Here is a 26,621-nt window from a genome sequence, read left to right as displayed (position 1 = left end):
GGAGTTCTACTTATATCAGTACTGTACTTTATTCCCATCCTGTAATGGAAAAAACTGAAATCCAGATGGGTGATATAATGCGCCCCCAATCCACATTATCCCTGTTTTACCTCCTTCACTCCCATTTGCAAAAGGAAAAAAGCAACAACCTTTAGGGCTGATCAGCCCGACTCTTGAAGCCGAACTTGTACTTTTCCTTTTGTGAGAGCTGCTCACGAAAGCACCTTGAACTTCAGAGACTGCCCACACAGACTCATTGGAATGAGTCATCCCGTGTCATTCCTTGCCCGGCACCCCACAAAGACAGGCTCAGGGGCCCTTTTCATCCTCAGAGCTTATGGCTTCCCACTGCAGGGACCAAGATGACAGTGTCTAACTCCGGGGGCGTTCACAATTTCTGACATTTTATAATTAGCTAAGAGCGATCCTTAACTTTTTTTATGTTCCTACTTCCTTTTGAGGTAGTTCATTTGGTAGGGAAGGGGCATATCGGGACTGGTGAATTCATTCAGAAACCCCAAAATATTCATGGTTTGTTACGTGCCAGACACTGTACTGGGCACTGAGCACAGCGGCCTTGGTCCCCACCCGCACTGAACTCATTCATGTCTGACGGACAATGGGTCATGGGAAGGTGGGTAACTTTTAAAGCAGGAAGAAATTTGGGTAAAGATGTAGTGAATTGGGGTGGGAGGGGACAGGGTTAAAGGGACACAGAGCAAGCACTCCTGACATAATCTGGGGGGGATTGTAGAAAGGTCAGAAGGAGGCACTCCAATTTTAGATGCACACAATCTGCCCAATAAAAATCTGCCCTGGTCTGGGACAAGACATCCTCCTCTGTGATTTCCTTGCTCCACAAGTCTTCATCCCTGCCTTCCTGTTTTGCCACCATTCCTGGGACATGTAATGAGGGTTCCACATAAAGACCTTACTCAGAGAGCCACTGGAGTAAAATCAAATTACTCCTCAAAGTGAGAAGAAAAGAAACACCCAGCTGCTGGTCATTAGTGACCTCCCTCCAGATATAAATATTCATATATGTGTGTTTACATAGTATGTGTACCTATATATGTCTGTACTTATATTTAATCATCTATATTATACAAATATTTTATATGTACATGATACATAGAGATAGATGATATTGTAGGTAAATTATAGATAGACAGATAGATAGATAAAGATATAGACACAGATAATTTACATCTGTAACAGCCAATGAAGAAGCGGTGCCAAGGATGCAGGCTGAAAGCCAGGATCGATGGGGCAGCCTTCCTCTGGCTCAGGAAGCACTGAGCCCAGCAGAACTATATTTAAGCCTCTGTACCCATTTGCATTGGAATCTCATCACATCCCTTCCCCAGCCTGTGAAAAAATGGCCTTCTTAGCATTTTTAGTTCCCGGGACAGGAAGGGGGGGAATTTTGAACCCAAACTGAGGAGATTCTGCTTCAAATCCCGGTTCTGCTACTGCTTAACTTTGTCCCCAAAATGGGGTCATGATAGCCACATGATGGAGCCTTTTGGGGAATAACTGAGTGCACTTATATGCAAGGGCCCAGCAGCTAGCTCTGGACAGCTGGGTAATGGCCAGGCTCTGGAAGGCTCCCCAGTTGGAAGAGGGTCTCATACCCTCATGAAAGGTGTCTCAAGCATTGGAATACGTGGGCAGTGAGGAGGATGAGACAGTGAGAAAGTGAGATGGATTCGTGGCATGGACCACCCTGAAGTCCCTATCGAGGACCCACGAGCAGCACTCATCTTAGCGTAGAGCCGGGAATCGCCTGAGCTAGCAGAATCGTGCTGTTGGCTGGAGCTTATTTAATTTTATAGAAAGCTCCGGGCTCAGAGCCCAGCTGTATATGATATGCATTATTCAGACAGACTGGAGATAAGCTATCAAAGCTGTGATGGGGGGCGGTGTAGACTAGTGGTGGGAAGAATCACAGAGGAGCAGGGTTCGAGGGTAATTTTGACAGAGCACAGGGGAATTCTCTATGCTTTGTAGTCAGAAAGGGAGGGGGTTTTGCTCTCACCACCCTAAGGAGGACTGGGTTTGCCCCTTGGCTTGCAGAGGAGCCCAGGAAGCTGAGATGATGGACCTCAGACAAGCTGTCAAATCACCTCCTGGAGGCAGTTCAGATGGATGTAAGACACAAAGACAGGTCACACTGGGCCCCAAAGAGGTGGGTCTGGAAGGCCACTAGGCGAAGTGGCCCACATTTGTTGCCATGTTGGGCACAGCTGCTGAGCATGGACAGTGAGAATGCTGTGTGGGGCGTACCAGGGACTTCTGGCCCCTCCATCACTGTCAGGACTGGAAACCCAAACACACTGATTCTGCTGGAGAAACGAGTCTCACCGTCTTCTGGACTAGAAGGGTGGGAGTTGCCACTCAACCTTCTCTCTGCTTCTGTTTTCTGTCTACTCGTTCCCAAGGACTGGACATGTGAGAAGTTTGAAAGTAAGTTCTGGAGTCAGCAGATCTGGTTAAGATCCAAGATCTGCACTAAATATGTATGACTTTGTTTCTGAGCCTCTGGTTCCTCATCTTTAAAATAGGAATTACAATTATAATACATTACAAGATCATTAATATAATGAATGGAACACTTTCCACAGTGCTTAACAGACAAAAAAAGACTCAGTAAATAATGAAGGATGTGCAAGGTGGGAAGCGGGCAAAAGGAGGGAAGGGAGGGAAAGGAAGGGAAGGGGGCTGCTGCTGAGAGGCAGTTGAGAACAGTAACCAAGAACACAACCTTCGCTGCCCAACAGCCAGGCTCAAACTCCAGCGCAGTCACTTGCCCGCTCTGTGACCTCCTCAATGTCTCAGCTCCCCGACCTCTATGATGCAGGGAGATACCACCCATCGCAGAGGACTGGGATGAGGTTCAGATAGGTTGTTATGTGGAAAGTCCTTAGAACACTGTCTGTTCTATATGGCACACAGGAAGTGCTGTACAAATGTTTATTTTTTATTTCTACTCCAACAGCTACCACCACCATCATCATAAAAGTTGACCACTTGTGCTTTAGAAAGCTCAGGTTCTCCCACATCTTCCCCACTCCTGCCCGTTCCTCCTGGGGCCAGCCTTCACCAGCCTCAGGCCCGGAGTGGCCAAGGCGCACCAGGAGCAGAGAAAGGAAATTCGGTTGAAGAGGGAGACAGACTTGTTGAAGCAGGAGCTTTGCCTGGAAAGAGAGGTACTCTAAGTTTCTTAGCCAACTGAGCTGGTAAAATGGAAAAAAAAAACCAAAAAAAACCTTGACTTCAGAGCTGGACAAATATGGTTTCAAGTGTCAACTGCTCCAGGTATTCAACCACTGTGAGGCCTGGTGTCCTTTTTTTATAAAACAGGGTCACTGATATACATCTCAGAGGGATGTGTGTAGGCAACAGATAGCTGTGTAGGTAGCACCCAGCACAGGGCCTGGTACATCAAAAGCAACCAATCAGTAGTCGTTTTTCTTCTTCTTGTTAATATTCGATGAGACTTGTGTATTCCCTTGAGCAGGCTCTGGCATGGTGTGGCTCATGTCCACACTCAAAGGACCATCCAAATCTTTAAACAACTTCTGGTCATAGTTCCTGAGAGCCCAGGGCTGGTGTTGGGGTTGAGGGTAGCTAAATAGCTGAGGAGTGGGTTCCAGACCACGCCTTTCTTCCCTGCTTCTTAACACTGGAAATGTTTGGGATCAATATTTGACCAGTGGTAAGTCCTGATCCCTAGAGGAGACTAAAGCCATCTTCAGCTTAGATCCCTCTCTGCTTTTCTGAAGTGTGGACAGGCAGTAGGAGTCATCTACAGCACATTGGGACAGAGCTCGGAGTGCCCAGGCCCCAGGACAGAGCAAGAGCTTTAGTGAACTTTTCTTCCCAGAAAATTTTTAAGGCCTGCTCCCTCCAAAGCAAAAAATCCTTTCAGGCCCCACAGTGCCCTTCAGAAGATGCCCTTGCTCCTTGCTCCTTCCACACCTCAGGTCCATACCTGGATTCCAAACCCAGGCAATATTTGCAACTCAGTTTGAAAGGAGAAAATAGTCCTCATTCCAAAAGAGCGTCAGCTCATTTCTGTTTGAAATTAGTCATTGAACCCTGGTTGAGTCAGTTCCAGCCCCAGGCTGGAGCAGTTCTCTGCCCCCACGGCACTGAGCAGACATCTAGAGTCAACGCTCCTGACAGGGCTGAATGACTGAGTCACTGAAACCTCGGAGAGGACAGATCTAATGCTACGCTCTCTGTCCCCTTTGCCCTAGCAACACCTCAAACTTGCCAACTAAAATTACATCTAAATCAGTAAGAAATAGTGGTTCTCAACCCAAGAAGCACATTAGATTCATGCCAAATGCTAGAATATCCACCCCCTAGCCTATTCCAGACCAATTAAATCTGAATCAGAACATTCTTAAAGCTCCCCAGTGACTCTAATGTGTAGAGTTCAGAACTTCTGAGTCACACTTTGGTCCAAGAACCTGAAAAGCCAAAGATTGAACCAGAAGTCACCACTTGAGTGGGCTTTAGGACTATGACCTCTAAATTAAAGAAACTTCAGTTCTAATTCTGATTCCACTCTTCACCAGTTGTGGGACCCTAAGCAAGTTCCTTAAACCATTTCTTCAACTATAGATGGGAACAACATGATACCTACTTCATAGGGTGGTTTCATGATTAAAAAGAAGTATTGTATGCAAGGCACTCAGTACAGTGGACAGCAATACTCAAAGGTCAGTTATATGGAATTTATTCTCCCCAGTCCGGGGTTAATAAGCAGTTACCTACTCTTCTAGATTTCCTTAAGGACTTAGGTCAGTGATTCTGAGAGTCTGGACATGCCTCAGAATCACCTGTGGAGCTTGTGAATATACAGATTCCCAGTCTTACTATAGACCTCAGTAAGTTAGGGGTGGGGCACAAGGATCTGTGTTTTCCAAGCAGTCAGGACTAGGAACCACTGGGCTGAAGCATCTTCCTGTGACTGGTATTGAAAGCCATCACTTTCCTTGCAGTTGGACCACTGGTTCTGTCCCCAGTGTGATGTCATTTCTCAAGTAAAAGAGTGAAAATGAAACAGACCCTAGCAAGGTTCTAAGGTTACCAACTGCCTGTATTTACCCTAAATGTCTGGACCTCAAGTGCACGGGCAAATTGGTCATGAAGCTAATGAGATACAACTCCCATTGTAATTGCTGAAAACCACCACTCTTCCATTGTGTCTTCCCCTTATGTAGGAGTAGCTGCAGACATTTCTGGGGTCTAGTCAACCACGTGTATTTTCAGTTGGGTTTGGTAGGATATGTGCAGATGAGGGAAAAGGTCTGATATTTATAACAGACATCTTACATGAAGGAAGATGGTAGAGGGTCTGAGACATCAAGTAGTGAGGGAATCAGAGGAGCAGATCCCTATTAAAGATACAGACACCAAGGCCCAGGGAGGGGAGGTGACTCTTCCAAGGTCGCACAGCAAGCAAATGCTACAGCCAGGACAACTACCTGAGCCAAACTAGCTTCTTCACACCCTCCGCAGCCTGCCAATTTGGGCCCCAAACCATGAAGCTCACCTTGGCTATTATGCGGCACAAGGGAGCCCCCTCCTGGGTCAGGCTAAACAGGTTTCCTGTGGTGGATTCCGTGGTGTAGATATTGTCCGAGGCATCGATTTTTCTCACAAGTGCCTAAGAAAGGAGAGCAAAGTTTGGTGGTTACTCACCCCCAGGCACCTTCTGTTCAACTTCCTTAACACATATTAATGGGTCTCGTAAGAGTCCCCTAGAATCTATAATCCTGTCCCATCCACCATCCTACTATGGGGTGATGAGGTTCTAACTTTGGGAAAGACATGAATCAAGACAAGAGCATGAAGTCGGAGCTGCATTTCAAGAATATGGGATCGCTTCAAACCCCTGCAGCGTGGATGACAAATATGTCCATTTCCACTGGATCAGAAAACTGGCTCTCAGCATTGATGGTCTCAGCAAGTACCATTTTGTTGTGCTACTGACTCCTAAGAGAACAGAAACCATCAGTTAAATAAGCCATCAAGTTGAAAACACAGCTACAGCTGTGACCCAGACGTTTCTGATTTTGGATGGTATTAGCCAATAGGGAGCTCCATCTGGGTAATGGGTTAGGGGGTCGAGTCAAAGGAAGCATTCTATGTAGCCTTCTGCCAGGGGTCACTTGCATTGGGTTTCTGGCCAGGCCAAAATAGCAACCCTGGAGTCCTGGCAAAAAGTGGGTAAACTCGGTGAGTATCAAGGCAACGGGACCCAAGGCTAGTGGTGAGAAGGCAGGGAATGCTAAACACAGGACCCAGGGACGCCTGGGAAGAACAGCACATGAAAAATTTATCAAGAAGGTAAGAACATTATTCCTAGAAGAGTTTAGCTTATTTCTGAGAAAAGCTTTTCATTTCATAATCAGCCATTTGCTTTGAAGCATGTTATTCATTGATTATAAATAATTTCTACCTGTGTGTTACTGTTATTCATTGGTTATAAATAATTTCTACCTGTGTGCTACTGTTATTCATTGATTATAAATAATTTCTACCTGCTTCTTCGGTTTTTCCTGAGAGGCATGGAGATGGAGATCAGGGACAGTTGCCTGTGGGGGCCTCATGCAAGAGAGTAAGATCTTGCCCTGACCAGTGTGGCTCAGTTGGTTGGGCATCGTCCCACAAAGCAATACGTCATCAGTGTAGTTCCCAGTCAGGGAACATGTGTAGGTTGTGGATGCGGTTCCTATTCATGGTCAGGGTGCGTTTGAAAAGAGATGGTGATGGGCAATGGGTCGGTGTTTCTCTCTCACATTGATACTTCTCTCCCTCTCTTTCTCCTTCCCTTCCCCTCTCTCTAAAAATAAATCAATAAAATCTTTTAAAAGAAAAAGTAAGATCTTCAGAGATGGTTGCTCTGAGCAACCACTTTTGCACTTTCAGTTACAATGTTTATTTTGAAATATTAAATGGATTAATTTTTAGTTAACTCTGGTATTATTTAAAAGATACTTAAATGGAAATGTGGAGATCTGAGTTCTAGTCCCAGCTTGCCTTTTTGTAAAAACACTATGTTGATGAGGAAGTGCCTTTTATGGTAAAAGCATGGGCTTCAGAGCCAAACTACCTGAGTTCAAATCCTGGTTCTGCCACTTTCACCTGTGTGTCCTGGAGCAAGTAATTTAGCCCTGTATGCCTCAGTTTCCTCATTGGCAAAATGGTGGAAATAACAGTGTGTATCCCTTGTGGTGGTTGTACCCATCTATTAAGTTCATCAATACATAGAAAGGACTTTTAAAGGTACATAGGATTGAGAAGAAAAATAAAATTGCTAGCAGTCATTATTTTGTGATTTTGAGCAATCAAGATAAACTCCCTAGGCCTCAGTTTTCCCATTTGTAAACTGGTGAAAATTAAGGGGGCCTGAGGCTCCAGATAAATGACTCTCCCTTTTTTTCTCCTTTATTCAAGCTCACAGGATTCTTCACAGTAAGATTAAGTGTGTATTTAATCAAATTAAATTAAATATAAAAATTATCCCCTAGGGTTTGATAGATGCCTCTTGTAAGATATTCAACAAAAGGTAAAATTAATAATCAAGATTTGTCACCACAAATCTCTATAATGAGCGCATTTCTTAGAATCCTTCCCCATCGTTACGGTAAGCAGTTAAATAAGTGATACTAATGCTCGCATGAAAATGCAGATTTCACATATTGGGGTCCTGTACCTAAATGATAATTACCTAATGTTCCTGATTAGTGTTTGCACTTGAAGCAAATTAGCATTACATTAAACAATTCAAACCCAGTGTCTTTTGCAATCATCTGCTACTATTAGACAATTTGTTTCTGAGAATAATTTATTTTAATATCTATATGCATATTACAGTAATTACTCCCCAGACATGTCTCACTGATTCAGCTCTCTGACAACAAAGAGTGGTTAGCATCCTTTTCACAGGTATGAATTTGAAAAGACAAGTTCAGAGACTCCTCTGAAATCATCAAGGCCCTAAGTATCATCAGATGTCAGAGCTGGAAGGGCCCTCAAAAGTATTGTCTGAACTTCATTACAAATGAGGAAACTAAGACACAGAAATCTGACAAGTGGTACCAAATGAGGTTGGACCTTAACCATATGAATCCCTCTTCCTGTTTTCAAAAGTTAGTTAATCCTTGGCCTTCAAAGTGGATGAAACCTCAGCTGAACCAGTAGAGATGCAAGTATCAGGGCAAAGAGATTATCCAGCCTCATTAGCAGCTTTCACTAAATTAGAGAGTGGTCCCCATCCTGCCTCCCATAAGCATCTACAACGCTCTGCCCTCTGGTGGCCAGAGCTCCTGCAGCAAGGGGCAGGGTTGACGGAGTCCCAGCTGCTGGGTTCTTGGCCAAGCCCATACTTCCCCTGAGCTACTCCCAGATGTGCCTGACCACAGCATAGGTCCATCACTGTGGGACAGGGGACTTCTCTAGCGGGTGACTTTTACTTGAAAATGCCAAGTCTCTTTCTATCTAATTTTTCCTTGCTCCTTTTCTTTCTCAGCTGTCAGATCTGCAATGTAGTTTTCTACCCCTGCTCCTGTTTCTACCCTTTATCCTTCATGGGCATTTCTTACCAAATTCTATCTTGGTGTTAGCTTCAAACTCACACAGTCTCTAAAGTCAAGCTTTTTCAGGAAATTGATGAGGAATTAGATAAGTTTCAAAAATGTGCTCCATCCTGTATCATGAAAAGACTGTTGAAAGAATGGACACAAATAAAGGAAAATGAACTGATTAGGCTGAATGATCACATGTTTTCTCAAAAGGTAGACTACGCAGATGTGAAACACAACAATGAGATATTGTAAAGCGAGAGAAATGGATGAGAAGAGTTAAAGAGAGGCACATAATGTAATTGATCTAAACAAGAAATTAGAAAAGGAGAATAGATTTCTAATTGATTTTCAATCAGAAAGAATGACTGCTGCCCAGTGGTTTTTCTCAAGAGAGGTAAACCCACACACAGCAGCCTGGAATGGGTTTCTCTGAAGGAGCCAGAAAAAAATGTTATGAAGCCTTTTCCTGAAGCTTCAAGTAGAGAACCCATAGTTAGAGCTGGGGCAGCTCAGCTATGCAAGAGGATTGCATAAATATGGGCTGATTTGACACGGTGCAGTATGCTCGAGATGGCTGTAAACGCTTTGCTATTCCTCCCACAGACAAGGGTTCCACTTTCCCTCCTTTGAATCTGGAATGGCCTCAGTGACCAACAGAAGCCAGCACTTGGCAGAAGTGATGTTCTAGGACATTTAAGACTAGGTTATAAGAAAACCTGAAGCTCATGCAGACTCCTTGGAATAGTCTCTTCAGAGTCCTGCATTACCATGTAAAAAGTCTGATAACCTGAGACTCTCATGCTGGGGAAGCCACGTGTAGGACCCCTGATCAATGCTCTCGGCTGAGGCCAGCTTTCCAGCCATCCCCTCCAAGATACCACACACCAGATGAAGCTTCCTAAGACTCTCCAAACCATCTGCCAGCTAAATACCACCATTGCTGCCTCATGGAACACAAGACTCGCTCAGCCTGCCCAAACCCTGAAAATTAAGAGATAGGATAAAAATGGTTGTTGTTGTTGGAGTTGTTTGCTATGCATTAATAGAGTTCCAGAACACGGAAAAAAACAGAGATCGTTATGAAACCTCAAGGGATTACTAGACAAATTTGTAGGTGAAATGTTTTGAAAACGTGGATCTAGTATTACCTCTGTCCTAACAGGGGTGTTCACCTGCGGCCACAGGCCACATGTGGCCCAGGATGGCAATGAATGCAGCCAACACACAGTCATGCACTTACTTAAAACAGTGTGGGATTTTTTGGTGATTATGTGTCACAATGTATTTAATGTGTAGACCAAGACAACTCTTCTTCTTCCAGTGTGGCCCACAGACGCCAGAAGATTAGACACCCCTGCTAGGAGAAATGCATGAATTAGGACTCGGAGGAGAGATGCAGAAAGACTGAACCTACTCAAAAGGGGACAGAAAAAATAATAACTCAATCCAGGCTTGGCTTGGCTGTTTATTTGATGGGAAAATGTCTCCTGGGTGGGAATATCCAATTTAGGGAGGCAAATGTGGATTAGATCTCTTAAAACTGGAGGTCTGGGGCAGGCCTGGACCTTAATTAATTTCATTTTTCTCAATAAGGCAAATCCCCAAATTTAGAAGAGTTTTTTGTTTTATTTTATTTTGTTTGAAAAATAAAAGAATGTACCAGAAAAGAAAGAGAAGTCAAAATGAGAAAGCCCATCTGATCCAGCAACTAGTGCTCATTCTATGAATTAGAGAACGAAAAAACCCACATGAGATGTGGGGTAAACTTGGACATTCAGCTGAGTCTCCCTGAAAAGAATAGGCAGGTAACAGAAGGCAAGAGGCCACTGGAGGCACAATTATTACTGGGGGAAAAAAAGATGTAGCAGAAGGAAATGCTACTCAAGGCTCAAATATTCAAAAAAGATGGAAAGAAGGTGTTCTGAGAAGCACATGACAAAGCGACTCGCGTGACCCTCAAGGGACCAGGCTTCAGGAGTATCCCCAGGAAACAGCGTAGAGGCCTAAGCAGTTCCCCAGCCAGGGGCAGGGACAACAGCCATCCTGACAAGGGACCAGGGTGTCAAGTGTTATTCTCGTTAAGCCCTAAAAGAATTTTTTTAAGTATGTGACCCCTTGCACACTTTTAATATGACAGGTAAAATTTTTCATCATAAATCTTAAAACAAAGTTGGGAAGGATGTAATTTTCAGCAGATTGTAAACATCAACATAAAATACGACCACTGCATCACTCTTGCAGACGTGTTCCATGAAATCTAAATGAAATCTGAATATCAAAACAACTTGATACCATCATCACTTACTTAAAAATGCATGAATTATCTCTTTAATGTTTGAACAATTTGCATTTTCTCTTTTCATCCTTATATTTATATTCCCACTCCAATTCTCCCTCAGAATTTTATCTTAATGTTATACATTTAAGTTTTAAAGTGTTTTATTGATCATCCTTATTATTTAACACTGAAATTTGGAAAATTTTATTTTATTTCCTCTGACTGTAAAACTCTAAGTGTTTAAGAATAATCTCTTCTTGGTTGTGTTACCATTACAATCATAATTGGTACAAATGGTCAAGATAATATAGACTACAAGTATAATAAATAATTATAAATAATAAAAATTAAAATAATACAAATAGATCTCTTAATGAGATGAATGAAGTTTTTATTATTTTAAGACTGTCTAATTCATCTACATATCCATGATTGACTATTGGCTTAATGCTGTATCTTTCAATGTAAATCCTGAAAAACCTTGTTCCCATAAATCTATAGAGAGGAATGGGAGTTAGATAGCCAACTTGGACAGCAAAGTTAGTCCACCCTTTGAGCACATTCTTCGTTATATAATCACACAGTGATCTATCATCAAACACTATTTTTAATGATCTGCCAGCTGATAACTCTTCTAAATTGGTCCTCCTTTACAATGGAAAAAGCAAAGAATTGGAAACCATTTGACTTGCAAAAACATTTGTTACCCAATCATTAAAGTCATTTATTCACTATCTCGATTTCTGGGAAGAATTCCAAAAGTACTTTACCGAGGCTTATCAAGTAACGATTAATTATACCCACTACTCTTTCACTTAGAGGACCTTGGGGTTATCCAAATTATTCAGAAAGAATTGGGAAAGTCAAAATATTATTAATTTTATTGCCAATACAATTTTAAATCAAATATTGTTGTGCATTCCAAATATGTTTTACCAAAACCTGGAAGCTATAACTTTTTCTTATTTAATTTGTGGAAAATACCTACCCTAGAAACTAGTTGGCAAAGATGCTTCTTTTAGTCAAGCCAATTAGCAAAATCAACTTAACTTTCTCTCAATAAAGACTTGACTTCATTTTTTATTAAAAAATGTTTTGATATGTGTTTCATTCAAAAAATGCTAAAAAAAACACTGACAATTAATGGAACTCATTCTCTAAAGGAAAATGCTAAAAACTGTCAATATGAAAACAATGTAGACCTAAAATAAAGTTTCATTTGCTTGTAGATGTTAGAAAGCTAAAATAAAAACATTTACTAAAATTTTAATAATGCAAAGTAGCATGTAGCTAACACTGTAAATTAATTATAAATTTAGAAATATGATTAAAAAGGCACTGTATTCCTTCAGTAAATAGATGTGTATGTGTATTAAACTCTGGTGTTCATTTTACAGAACAATTAAACAAGATCTGAGAAGAAAAAATCAAAAGCATTCTATTATATTTAGTAGCTCTCATGATCCTACTCTATGTATTTAAAGAAGGCAAAAAAGTGTTTACTGCTTAAACTAATTAGTCTAGCTGCTAGCAATTAATTTTATCTTTCATTAACAGGAAGTAGAAATTACCATAAATATTTCATAAAATGTTTTAACAAAATAGGCTTTAACTTCTTTCTTAAATCATGTGTACCAATTCTAAAAAAAATCATGTACAACTTGTCTTTGTGGATTTTAACCAATATATCTTGAAAACTTTGATGGTTCTCAAAAGTATCCCAGTCACATTTAAAGGAGTCCATCTCATTAACCTCATTAGAGTCTTTGGCTTTTTCAAGATAATTCTCTTTACAGCTAGCGAATAGGACTGACTATGAAATATACCTGAAAAAATTGTTTGCATTCAATTTTGTGCCCCCCCAAAACCATTTTTAGGGTTCCATGTGTTCTACCAGTGCTTTGTTTACAGAGGATGTCCCTCAGGAGCCATGCAAAATTTAAGATGAATGGAGGTGGGAGGGATAAGATAGACTGGAAGCTTTTGTAACGTCCCCTCCCCCCCAACACACACACACACAGACACACACAGCCATCTATCTGAATTCAGAAAATCCCCACACTGGGCAACAGACACAATTTCTAGTCCTTTATCAACAGAAATATGTGTAAATCAATTCATGGAGGCCAAAGAGTCTTATGGTTCGTGCACAGAGGTTCTCCTCCGTTTGATCTCCCCACTCACATCCCAAGGTTTCAGCAGAGCCAGGCAATGCGCTGTAAGATCTAGGATGAGTGATGAGCATGCCTTTCTTGGAAAGTAATAGAAGGACTATTAAAAAACTCAGTGTAAACCCTGGCTGGCGTAGCTCAGTGGATTGAGTGCGGGCTGTGAACCAAAGTGTCGCAGGTTCAATTCCCAGCCAGGGTACATGCTTGAGTTGCAGGCCATGACCCCCAGCAACCACACATTGATGTTTCTCTCTCTTTATCTCCCTCCCTTCCCTCTCTAAAAATAAATAAATAAAATCTTAAAAAAAAAAACTCAGTGTAGTATTGGGAAGATCCTTTCAGGGGGAAAATAAGTGAAAGTTGAAGATCTGGATATTAATTTCCTTAAAACTATATGTACTTGCATTTCTCCCAGGAAATCTTTGGGAACCTGGAGAACACAGTGCATTTGGAGTGGTTTGAAGACCCCTGGCCTGAGTCACTTCACGGAGCCCATCTTGGGCTAGCAGAAACACAATGTTTACAGGGGAGCTAGAAATTAAGAACTGGTGAAAATGCTGGATCGGACAGAGTGCCAATCAGTAGGTCCTTGTGAAGGAGTTGCAAATGTCTGACTTTGCAGGAAGATGAAAACTTGCCAAATGCTCTCTAAGAGAAAGGAGATATTTTTCTCCCATATATGGTCAACATTGAACCACAATTAACCTATGATGGATGCTTTTCCCCAGGGAACTCATGTTCATAAACCCTTGTGGACTACAGACAAGTGAAATACACTGACAACCTGCCGCAGCTGCACCTAAGGTGGCATCATCCCCCCCCTCTTTCTCCCAGGGACAGATGAGTATCTGTAAGGACTTTGGCTGCCAGGGTGGGACAACATGTTGCCTGGAGTCCCTGCCCTAGAAACTGAGGACGGGCTTCTGTGAGGAGGGATAGTGCTGGATGAGACCGTGTATCCAATGCACTCACTCTTGGACCCTTTCGAGGAAGGTGGGGAAAGACAAAGTGATCAGCCCTGAAGCCCTCTCCCGACCCCCCCGCCCCCCACTGCCAGAGAGACAGCCTGGACTGTGCCGGCCCCAGGAAACAGGAGGAATCCCCACACACACTGGGATGGGCCCGTCCTGGCTGAGATGAGCAGAAATAAGGAAATTGAAGAGAATTGTATTAACTGAAGAATTTGGGACTTTGAATTATTCCTGAGGGCAAAGGGATTCCATTTTTTTCTTCTACTTTATTTTCTCCAAGGGAACTTTAAAATGAGATTGGAGACTATATTAAATTTTTGGACATCTTTATATTTCTCATCTGGCAATTATGTTTGGATTATCTTTGTGTTGCCATTTAATCACATCGCAGCTTCTAATTACTTATTTCAGACAACAGAGCTGAGCAAAATCTGGGAGCGGGGAATAAAACAGGAAAGCAATTTTGAGCTTTAGTTACAAAGCCTCCTTACAGTTAATTTAATGAACGTAATATTGTGAATCATTTCCGAGCCTGCTGGGAGCAAAGTCGAAATTGCCCACTGTGATTCCAAAGGAATGTACAAAGGAGTAGGAGTTGTTTTTCGGGGAAATGGCTTCATAAATGTGGAAAAGGATTGCTCCGCAGGCAGCCAACCTCCTCCAAGGGTCTCAGCCACACTCCTGCCTCGGCACAGCCTAATGGATAAAGCCAATAAGATAACAGAACAAGAACTGTTAACTACCAGGGAGCAGCACTTGATCCCCCCTTCTGCGGTTCCCCAGGCTGGGATTTCTCAACACCACCTCCACTGGCATCACTCCCTAGCCCTCCATGACACCCTGCTGAGAGAGGGGGCAGGGTGGGTTAGTGGGTGTGGAAGAAAGGCCTGAGTATGTCCTGCTTGGTGCCTGCCCCTCTTTTCTTAGAAAGTGTCTGTCTCTGGTTTGACCTTTGTCACAGGGTAGGTGTTTGTCCCTCAGGTGGGGCCTGACGTTGTCCAGCTCTGCCTGGGCCATGAAGGGGAAATTTAACTGTGAGACAACGTTTTAACAAGCTCCCTTAGCCACAGGGCCAAGAATACAGTCCCCAATCAGTTTTATTAGCATAAAGACGTGACTTTAAAAGAAAAATGGATTGATGGAATAAATAAACAAATGAATACAACATCTGTCCACATGAGCTGAGTCAGGGATTCAATGGAGAGTCCCCTAGAAAGCATTTTCAAGTAATTCAGTTTTTATATGTCAAGTTTTCTCCCCTTTACCTCACACATGGCTAATCCTTTATTCCCAGATAAACTAATTATCAGTGCTCACTAATTTCCCATTGGCAACTCCCAACATTTAAGCCTTAAATTTTTCCATACCCACCAAGTAGTTAAATTTTCTTAATAAACAGTTTATTCGGTGATTACAAGTTCTTTTACCAAATCTTGTGAATTACTCAGTGACACGCTCAGGAGAGTGCCACCAAGCACGTATGTGTTGTCCATTTACAGCCCACCGCAGAGGTGAGGAACTGAGGATCAGAGAAATTAAAACAACTTGCCCGAGTTTGCACGTCCAGTAAGCAGCATGGCCAGGGCTTGAACCGTGATGTGCCTGCACATTCCGTGCTCGGTGCACAGCCCCACAGCGTCCACACTCACAAGCTGCATACTGCCAGGATGAGAAGAACCCTTGCCAGTCACTCAGTCCAACCTCCATCCACTGCTGGGTCCTCCAGGCATGACTTGCCCACCTCAGGGATGGAGACTTCCTAAGGTGGCCCTTCTATTGTTGGGCAGTCCTATTGCTTCATGAACTCCTTTCTACATGGAGTGTCTTCCAAAGTCGCCCCACTGGCTGAGGTCCTTCGTCCCTTTTGGGCTCCAAAGCACAGAACTCTGGAGGTAGCAGAGTGTCCACCCTTAAACACCCCCTGCTCCTCCACCTATTCCACACATATGCCCACATCAGCTCTACCCATCCTTCAAGGAGCCTCTGGGCACAGTCATTGCTGATGACACCTCCGGGGTCTGGAACTGGACATAATGTTCCAGGATGGACCAGGCCGGGGCAGGGTACTGCTAGGAGATCAATGCCCTCATTATAAGCACCATTCTACCAGGTATTTAGGGGTGGGGTGGGGGATGGGGAGTGGGAAGAGCACTGCCCTTCTGTTCAAGAGCCTATGTGGCTCCATGGTACAATAAATAGTGTTTCCCATGTTGCATTTTCTAAAACACCAGCATCCCCAAATAAGGGAATAAGTGCTCTTTAAGAATAAAAAAAGCTCTGTGACTATGTAACTTTGGAATATACTGCTTAATATGTATTCATTAGTAAATCTTTATTGAATGCCTACTGTATGCCAGGTGCTATTCTAGTCACCAGGCATATATCTATAAACAAAGCACACCAAAATCCTTGTCTATGAAAGCTATAGTTCAGAGAAGAAATACTATTAATGTGTGGAGAAGACCTTTGGAAGAAATTAGGCATGTAGTCCAAAAAGCCCAAGTAGGCTTTTTGCAGCCTGGGGAGTTTTCTCAGGATCCTGCGACCCAGAGCATCAAAAAGACACCCCGCCCTTTGCCCCTGGTAAAAGAGCTGATACTTCCAAACCCAGCTGCCTTCTGTTTACAGTCCGACGTAACTCTGCCATGTCAGCCCTTTTCCTTGAACCTGGTATTTCCAGGCAACAGAACACAAAAATGGCATAAAGACAGTCAGCAGCGCCTGTGCCCCTGCTCAAAAGTTCCTCCAGGCTCCTCTCCTCCCCTCCACTAACTTCAAGATTTTCACTCATCACTCCCTTGATTTCTTCACCCATTTTGCCCTCTGTGTTCCACTGGGTCCCTCTGGGTTCCATGTGGGACACTGACACCAGCTTGAACCTCTGTCTGCCCTGCATGTGACTGTCAGCATTTGCTCACCAGCTCTAAATGCCAGCCCCAACATCCGAGCCCTGGCCCTTCCTTCCCCTTGTCCCAGACTCTCAAAAGAGGGAGAGTGGCTTCTGCAGACCCTTCTGTGTTGGGAGGGTGAGAATTAATGGGACCAGCTGCCCTGACCAGCAGGTGAGCCAGGCCAGAAGGGCCTGTGCCCATGCAAAGGGAGCCAAACACAGGAAAGAGAGAAAGCAGAGTCTGGCCTTGGTAGAGACTTTGGAGAAAAGCCGATACGCAAAGGGATGTGTTATTTGTGGAAGGCTTTTATTTGGTGGTGGGAAAAGAATGACAAATATGTAACACAATATTTCTGCAACTATAAATAACATGTAAATACCTTTCATAATGAAAACCTTATGGAATCTGCTCTACTGGAAGTATTTTAAAATAGAAAAAGGCAGGAGAGAAATAACATGTATTTAACCCATACTATGTGCTAAGCACTTTCCATATGTTGTTTGCTTAGTCCTTTCACTTTCCTCCTGGGCAAGTGTTGCACTTTATAAATGAAGAAAATGAGGCTAAGAGATTGAGGAACTGGACCCCAGCCTGAAAACAGATCTGCCAGGCTCCAAAACCCTCACTCTTTCTGGAACCAAGCTTGAGCCTGCCTAGAGGCTGGGCTGGACTGCGTTATCTTTCTAGACTCTTCTCTATTGCCACAATTTCCAGCATCAGCTTATTTTCTTCAGCCTTTCCAGATGACAAAAACCCCGTGTGTGCACTGCAAACTGTAACTCAGTGAAGATTTAGGGCGAGGGGAGCAAATCTGAACATGCAACTGAATGACACCAGACTCTGCCACTGCCTTGCTGTGGGGCCTTGGGTGAGCCTCTTCTGTCTCTGGGCTACAGTTTTACCTCTAGGAAATGCAGGTTCTAGCTAACTGCTGGAGAAGCCTCTGCTTGGCCCTGACAAGGCTGTCTCTCATGCGCTGGTTTGGCTGCCCTAAGGAGGATGTCTCCCAAGAAAAGCCACTTTGGAGCTTCCCCAGCCTGGCCCAGTTTCTCTGCCCACCCTTCCCCATGTCTGCAGCCCAGCCTTCACTGACCTGCACCTCCCGGGTCAGGGCCAGCTCCAGCAGCTGACCAAAGTGCTGGCCCAGCGTGCTCAGGGTCTCACTCACGCAGGCCTTCATTGACTTCAGGACATGCTCATTCTCAACCTGGAGGCACCTGGGAAAAGTAAAACATGGGGTGGGCCACTGGAAGGGCAGGTGGCCAGAGCATCGCATGGGTCAGGAGTGGGCCTGCTGCAGACCTGGTGGTGGAACAAGTGGCCTGGAGAGCACACATCAAAACCTGGCGAGCCAAGATGGAATATTCCGTAGATGGCTCACCCCTGGGCCTCCCAGTGTTTGGGTAAGTGCTGGCCTGAGATGGGAGTTAACAGTCCCTGTCACCAGGAAGAAAGGCCACCAGAAAGCAGCCAGATCCTACCCCTGGGATTCTCCCTGGGAGAATCTGCCATCATGGCATCCAGGGTCCAGGAATGGGGGCCAGGGGCTACGGAGGAGGGCTGCTGGAGTGCTGGTTATGCAGGTGATCTTTGGAAGGTGTATGGCAATGCTCTTTAAGGGATGGCTCCTTACAGTGTGCAGAAAGGAGCCTTGAGGATTTTCACCCCAGATAGCAAAAACTCCTGGGGATTAGGCCCCATTGTATCCCTGTGCCCTGAGAATGTTCCACACTGAAAGATCAAAGGCCTCATGGGGGCCTAGGAGATGCCAAGTTCCAGATTTTTCTTCCAAGGCATGGGGGCCAGAAGGAGTGAGAGAGAGTGTCAGCATATAAGTGGGTGTGTGTACATGTGAGGTTGAGTGTGTGTATGTGTCTGAGTATAAACGATGTATGTGTATGTGTGAGATACAGAGAAGAGGGCGGGAGTGTGTTTCTGTGATTGCATGAGTGTGTGTTTATGTATTTGCATACGAGCAAGTGGGTGTCTGTGAAACCCTTGTCTGTGTGTATGTGAGTATAAGGTGTGAGCATCTGCTTGACTTTGGAGGTCAGAGGGGCTTCCCAAAGCCATGGGAAACCTATTCCTTATTACTAACCCTTAAGAGTCCTTTCTTCCCAAACCCAAGCCTCTCCTCTGCCTTTTACATTCTCCCTAGGGCCTGAAAATGGGACAGCAAATCCCAAGGGAGTCTTTCAATATTGCTGATAGGAGTCAGCAGAAGGGAACTCCCAGACCACCACCAGGCCCTCCACTCCCACTCTCCCTCTGAGAGAAAAGACCAGCCCCTTCCAGTGCCTGAGGACAGGTCAGTAGACCCTGTCCAGATTTACCCAGCATCCAGATTTACCTCTCAGTGATCGCTGAGAGCTCTGAGCATTTCTCCATTAGCAGCTTCTCAATCTGCAGAAAAACAGATCGATGTTATTCAATAAACACTGGTTGAAGACCAACCTGCTGCACTGGGCCCTCTGGGGCCTAAAAATGGAGTATCAAATCATCTGCTTTGGGAAACAGGTACATACACTGTGCCAAGTGTGATATGGCAAGAGGGATCATCATCAGCTGCTTGGAGCGCTTAAAACGGAAAACTGAGCAACTAGTTATGCCTGGGAATCTGGGAAGCTTCAGAGAGGAAGGGGCACTGGAGCTGGACTTCAAAGCATGAGTAGAAGTGCACTATCTGAGAAGTGAAGCAAGGAAGAGCACCGAGGTAGAAAGTAAATGCCAAAGGAAAGAGAAGTAAGCGGGGTAAGGAGGGTTATCAATGATTCACTTCAGGTTTGGAGAAAAAGATTCAAAGTCATGGGCTTTGGAATCAGAAAAACTTAGGTTGAATCCTGCTTATGCCATTTACTGCATAACCTTGGGCAAGTTACTTGGGCTCTCGAGTTTCTGCTTCCTCATCTATAAAGGGAGGACAATAATACTAGCTTAATATTTTTAATCAACTGTTTTTAATGTTCCACACATCATAATCAGTCCTCCCAAGAGGTCTATGAAATAAACACTATCATTATACTCATTAGGATGATAGAACACGGAGTTAAGTGACTTGCCAAAGTCACACAGCAAAGCTGACGTTTGAACCCGGGGAGTCTGGCATGGAAGCAGGCACACGTAACCACTGCACAGCCCCTTGTAGTGGCTCCATCTGCTCCAGAGGCTGTGCAGGGTCAATGAGATGTGCGTAAAAAGGCCTCGCACAATTCCTGGCACAGGGTATATACTCAGTAAAGGTCCTTACTGCCTTCCCTGCTTCACTGGAAGAGGAAGGAAGTCCCTGGGGCAGGAAGAGTTCAGACACCACACAGTTTAGACCCTTTCTTCTGGAAGGCATGCCCACCCACGCCCAACCCAGGACAACCGACCTGGCCCATCTCCTGTGAGGAGCTCCTGCTGACCGCACTGTACTCGCTGACCATGGAGCGGGCGTGGCAGGTCAGGCGCACGCTCATGCTGTGCACTCGTGCCCAGCGGTCCTGGGCCAGCTTCTGCCCGATCCTGCGCAGCTCGGTGCTGACGACCCAACCCCGCTTGAGCAGCAGCTGCAGGGGGTCTCCAGGACCAGGGCCACCCGCCAGGATGAGGTCACCTTGTGCGTCCTCCTCCAGGCTGATGGGCTTTGCCTGCAGGATACACATGCACTCGCACTCGGTCATGAGCTTCAGGTCCTCCATCCAGCGCTGGACTGAGTCCACCTGCATCAGGTGCAGCCTGCAGCCGGGGAACAGCACCGAGACAGCGATCAACACTCCTCAACTTCCAAAGGTTTCAGCTCCAAGACACCTGATGTTTACTGAACACTGAGGCACTCGTCACTGTCTCTCGCACTTACTTACCTTAATCCTCTTTTTCTCATCATGTCCATCTTACAGATAATAAGACTGAGACACAGAAGGACTGGGGGCAGATGACCAGACAAACAACAGGAAATAAATCTTCAGAGTAGCACATGGTCTTTGCAATAAAAGGAAACTGGGAATAGTGCAACTACCAAATATTAGTTATGTTAAGTAAGGTATGGTACAGTTACTTGGTAATTTAGTGTGCACTTACTTAAGATAATGCTTTCCAAAGTTTGTAACAAAGAAAAATGTGTCCACTAATAACGTGGAGGAAAGCAGTATGCACGACTGTAAATACACAATTATTGTAATTATGCTAAAAAGCCATCTGGGAAAATATTTAAAGGAAAGATTAAAATTCTAGTGGTTCTCTATGGGTGGTAGAACTGAGGCTTTTTTATTTTTTCAACTTCCCCTAATTTCTAAATTTTCTCTCATGAGCATGTGTATTAGTTTTGTAACGGAACAAAATTAACTCTATTTAGTACAACAGTATGAGAATATAGATTAGATCCCAAGAACACAATTTACTCTGAAATTCACTTAGTCAAATTCAGTTCAGTAATAACACCATTAATGAAGTACGGAACATTTGTCGAGTGCCTCACATTTAGTATCATGTAAATGCCAGGCACTGAGGGAAAAAGTGGCTATGAACACGCCAAGCTTCCACTCTCATGGAGCTTTGGATCTGCTGAAAGAATCAAGACAAAGTAGTGAGAAATTGAAAAGTGACAGACTTCTACATCATTTGAAGACTATGACAGAAGACATGCAGTTAATCATTAAGGCTAAGCTCAGGTCCCTTTGTCTTTGGCTCGCAACAGTTCTCTAACTAGTATTTCTGTCACTAACCTTGCTGCCTCGAGCCATTCTCCACCTGTCTGTCACCTTCTTCCGCTCATTCTAAAATACATGTTTGGTGCCACATACTGTTCTAAGCCCTGGGCTATGACAGCAAACAAGTAGATAAAAAAACACTTCCCTTGAGTAGGTTATATTCAGATGAGATGACAGTCAACTTTCTAAGTAATTTTCAAAATAAACAAGCAATGCCTGTAATGTGTTGGAGGCAGTAAGTGTATGAAGGAAGAGAGAACAGGAAAGAAGGCTGGAGTGTGCTAGGAGTAGACATGGCCGTAGGCAAAGCAATTCAAAATAAGTGGATCAGATAAGGCTCTCTGAGAAAGGGACATTTGAGCCAAGACTTGAAGGACAAGAGGGAGTGAGCTACATGGATATCTGGGGGCAAATTGTTTCAGAGAGAGAGAATAGCACGTGCAAAGGCCCTCGGGTGTGAGTGTCCTTGAGATGTGTGGGGAATGGCAAGGATACCACAGTCAGTGAGGCAGAGTGGGATGAAGGACGTGAGGACGTGAGGTGAGAGAGGTAGAAGTTGGGGGGTGAGGGTGGAGGCAGCTCCCGTAAAGCTGTGTTGGACGAGGTGAGGACGTGGATTTTATTCTGAATCGGGATGGCACACAAATGGCACTGATGAGGCCAGCTATGTATCAAGCAGAACTGAAATTATAAAGGCATGCTCCAATTAGCATGTTAAAATCATGCCTTCATGTTTACTGTCATTTATTGAGAATGAGCAGGACTTTCTGAATGATGCAACTGTTGGACTGCTATGCTTTTAAATGTAATTTTTACCCACAAAGTATATGATGTTTAACCAGGGAAATTGTACATGTTGTTTCTTATACCAAACTGACTCTTAAATTGTTAAAAATAAAAACTCACCAATGACCTTTCTTTCTCCCTCTCCCTTCATAAAAATAGCCATTAAGTTTTGTAAATAAATATAATGAGAGAGAGAGTTGCCTCAAATCATGGCACCCTGCTGCTCATTCTATCCTTATGAACCCATATTTAATTTTACAGAAGAGTGTGTGGGTGTAGTTACTCCCTGTGTTCCCCCCAACCTTTGTGCACTGCCTACATCAAACTTCCTGAGGCTTGGACCAGGGGCTTCCAAGACCTGGCCACAGCCTCCCTTCCCACACCCCTCCCTTTTCCATGCCCCACCCCCAACTCTTAGCACCCTTGCCAAAAACACATACTACACTCCAGGCACACTCAGCTTCCCTATTTCCCAACCCTACCACTTTCTTTTCCACACTCCTGTGACCTCACACAGATGGTTCTTCTTTCCAAATGGAACCCTCTTCTTCTCTACCTGGCAAGCTCCTACTCACCCTGTAAGACCCAGCTCTAATGTACTTTCTTTGAAAAGCCCCAGCCAGAGCTTATCAGCTGCTCCCTGGGGCCCCCATACCTTTTCAGGCATCCTCCATCTGGGCACTAATAACATTCTAGTGTACTTGGTGTGTTTGTCTGAAACTCTCCTAGTTCTACGAGGGACAGTTCCTCATATCTAGCTTACTGCCGCTGCCCAACAGACACCAGCCACTCAGTAAGTGTTCGCCTGTGAATGAGTGGCTGAGTGGCAGAATGGCAGGCATTGACTGCTACTCCCTGCCAAAGACGCCCCATGCCTCCACCACCTAGGCTACCCAGTGAGTGCCCTGGACCTCAGGATTGGAGAGGGGACATAGAACATGGAAGAGCATATGATCATCATGTTCTAGAGATAGAGAACCAGGAGACAAACTGATCTTGAGGTTTTAAAAGGCAACAAATGATCCAGTCACTCACTGACTGACTCATTCACTCCATAACACTTCACAGTGGACATCTGTTGTTTTTGGCTTCCCAGCATCCTTCCCTCTTCTTCTGTCAATAGCAAAGACAAGTTACATTTAGCTGCCTCCTGGGGTGCCAACCTGGCCTTCAGCTCTCCCCCTCTCTTTGGGAAAGGTTTCTCCTTCCAAACATAGGAATGTTCTCCCAGGGGTCATGCCTGTGCTGTGAAAATGTGCCCAGCCACAGTTGCTGTTGATCCACGGGTGGGCTCCTGAACCGAGCTGCACACATCCAGTTCTGTTTCCCCAAACTGTGAAACTTTAAAGCCAAGAGCTGCAGAGGCTACAGTTGTTGAATATGAGTCACATTCATGACAGCAACTTCAATTAGGGCCTGAAGAATATGCCCAAGAGTTAATTTCTACTGCCTGTAATGAAAAGAGCTTTATCTAAAACTCAAATACGCAAATAACTGAGCAGAGTTGAGTTAGTGCCATCCCTTAGAGAAAAGGTTTTCTGGAAATTCAAAGATGGGGGCTGCCCCTACCAGTTGGAGGACAGGGTAAGGTGCTTGGAGAAAGTGGCCTCAGAGCTGTATGATGTGGACACAGAAAGACAGTGCGAGCATTTTCCAGGCTGGGGCAGACAATGGAGCAATGAGTAAGTCAGCTGGGCTGAGTTTCACATTCTGGAAAAGAGGGATCTGTGAGAGGAAAAGCAGGAGAGGTGGCCCAGGCCCCTGGTCTTGAGAAGCATTGAATGCCAGAGTCAGGGTTTATGCTGAAAGTTCTGAGATGCTCTTGAAGGGTGACAGGGAAGGGCAACAGAGGTGGAGACTGGCAGAGGTGACAGACTGCCAAATCACAGCACCTGGCACAGAGGAAACCCATGGCACCCGGGCAGGTTCACAGCACATCTCCCTGGGGGAGGGGGGCTCTGGGACCCTCGGGCAGGAGACATCCACACCCTGTCCCTCCTGGCCTGCTTAGGAAAGGGCCATAGAAGATCCAGAAAGAGGGCAAAAGGGAGGAAGAGCCAACCAAGGCCTGATTAGATCCCAAACTCACAGTTCTTGTCACACACACCCCTACCTACTCCCAACTCAACACCAAGGCCTACTTGGTTCTTGCTCTTCAAGATCTTTAAAAATTAGAAAGAAAGTAAGATTTCAAGTGCTGTGCTAATTAAAATCCTAATTGATTTATCACTCTGCTGATAAGAGAAATAGGATGACAAAACTACTGATTTCTCCTGTATCTGTGTATTTATCCCTGTGCGTGTCTGTTTGGGGACATGAACCCTTTTGGTGTCTGTCTATATTATCTGCATGCCTGAGTCTGGGAGTCTGGGTGTGAGCTTCCATATCTCCCTACCTGCACAAGTACTCAGATGAGTGTCTGTTCATAGGACTTGCATCAGATAAACTCGATTAAAAACAGATGCAATGGGGCTGGAGTGACTGTACTTAGTGACTCAGTTCCAAAGAAAAGACTTCAGAAAGTGGAGGAAAAGGTAACTTTGCAGTACAGAAACCTGGCAAACACCATCTTAACCAAGTGACCAAAGTGAAGCTCACCCTTGATGAGCTGTGTCGACAGCATGTACTCCTAATGTGATGTGTTGAGAAGAAGAGTTCACCTCTATGGCATTCTTTCCCAAAATACAAAGCCTCAGTCTCATCATGGGAAGGACATAATAACACAAACTGAGGGACATTCTATAAAACACCTGATGAGCACTCCTCAAGGTCACCAGGGTCATCAAAAACAAGGCAAGAACCAGACCCTGTCACTGACCAGAGGAGATGACTGAGTGTAATAGGATATCTGGAATGGAATCCTGAAAGAGAAAAGGACATTAATGGGAAACTACTGGAATCTGAACAAAACTTGGCAATTAGTTCATGATAAGGGACCAGTGCTGGTTCCCGAGTTGTGACAAAGGTACCTTGCTCACATGAGATGTGAACAGTCAGGGGCACTGGGTTCACCTGACTGTGAACCCCGGAGGGGAACACTCAGTGCCATGTTTGCAACTTCCTACAAATCTAAAATTATTTTAAAATGTAGAAAAGTTTATTTTAAAAATACAGGGTTTGGGGAAGGAGGTGGAGTCTAGATGATAGGCCTGAGTGTTTTTTCTTTTACCCCATTTCCCCAGAAAGAATTTCACTTCTCTTACTTCTTCCCCAACCAGAAGGGCAGGCTAAGAGACAGGCTGTGTCTCTGGCTTCATGTTGCATGCCCCATGGTAGGAAGACCGGGAGGAACTAAGCACCAGTGGGTGGGTAGCTAGAACCTGGCTAGGGAGACAGGAGTGGGGGCTTTCTCAAAGAACCCAAAAGTGGAAGAAAAGGGATCCCAGGTAGGCTAAGAGATGGAAGTTGTTCTCTTGAGGGAAAGAAACACAGCAAGCCTAGCTGGGTTCATGTTCCTGTTGGCCCCATTATCTGCCCTGGAGCCCACCAAGGGCTGAATCCCAGGCAAACCTCTCAAACTGGTGCCTTCTGTGCTTAGTCACCTTGGGGCGGCCTCCCTCTGGCAGAGTCAGGCTCTCAGACAGGCTCATGCTGACCTTGCTCCCGCCTTAATTGCCTGGACAGGCCTTGAACCAGAGCCTCCTTGGGACAGAACAGCCTATGGTGTAAGGGTGTCGAGCATATGAGGAGCTTTGGCGTGCCAAGGCTCCCCATCAGCATGCGGGGGTAGAAACTGCTGGCTGTGCTCCCCATAATCTATGTGACCAAGTAGCCTGCTGCTGCTATTTATTTTTTCCTGTTTCTGAAATTTTTATGGAAATAACATACACACGTAAAAGTGAACACATCATAATATCGAGTTGCAGCTCAAAGAATTTTCATAAGGTCAACATGCCCATGTATCCAGGAGCCAGATAAAGAAACAGAATGGTACCAGCATCCCAGAAGTAACCCCCTTCTGGTCACTTCCCAACCAGGACAACAAGCATCCTGATTTTTGACAACATATATTAGTCTTTTGAATAAGTTTTTTAACCTCTCTGAGCCTCGATTTCTCCATCTGTGAAACAGATAATAACAGAACTTCCCACACCAGGCTGTTGGAAGAATTAAATTACATGGTGGACGTGAAGGGCCTAGGACATTGCCTGGTGCAAAGGAGGTGCTCAAAAATGTGAGTCCTCTTTGCTGCCCTTTCCCACGTGTAACCCTTTAGCACCGGGAAAAACAACC

The 26,621-nt window shown here is 44.6% G+C and overlaps 1 protein-coding gene across 2 annotated transcripts in view; it reads right to left on the bottom strand.

Moving 5' to 3' along the window:
- INSC (INSC spindle orientation adaptor protein) overlaps positions 1-26,621 on the bottom strand; it is a 122,071-nt gene that overhangs the window by 39,641 nt on the left and 55,809 nt on the right. Inside the window, exons 3-6 of one of the 2 annotated variants that reach the window (XM_045825579.1) lie at positions 20,286-20,631; positions 19,265-19,317; positions 18,008-18,131; positions 5,567-5,680 (exon numbers count right to left, since the gene is read on the bottom strand). In XM_045825579.1, coding sequence (XP_045681535.1) covers positions 5,567-5,680; positions 18,008-18,131; positions 19,265-19,317; positions 20,286-20,631 — 637 coding nt within the window. Of the gene's footprint in view, positions 1-5,566; positions 5,681-18,007; positions 18,132-19,264; positions 19,318-20,285; positions 20,632-26,621 lie in introns of those variants that run through there. The other variant, XM_045825581.1, reaches the window with a different exon arrangement.

The sequence above is a fragment of the Phyllostomus hastatus genome, unplaced genomic scaffold, assembly GCF_019186645.2.
Source record: "Phyllostomus hastatus isolate PE091 unplaced genomic scaffold, TTU_PhHast_1.1 phas_scaffold_585, whole genome shotgun sequence".
Lineage (NCBI taxonomy): Eukaryota > Metazoa > Chordata > Mammalia > Chiroptera > Phyllostomidae > Phyllostomus > Phyllostomus hastatus.
The sequence above is the reverse complement of the archived record's forward strand: the minus strand, read 5'-3'. Positions and strand labels throughout refer to the sequence as shown.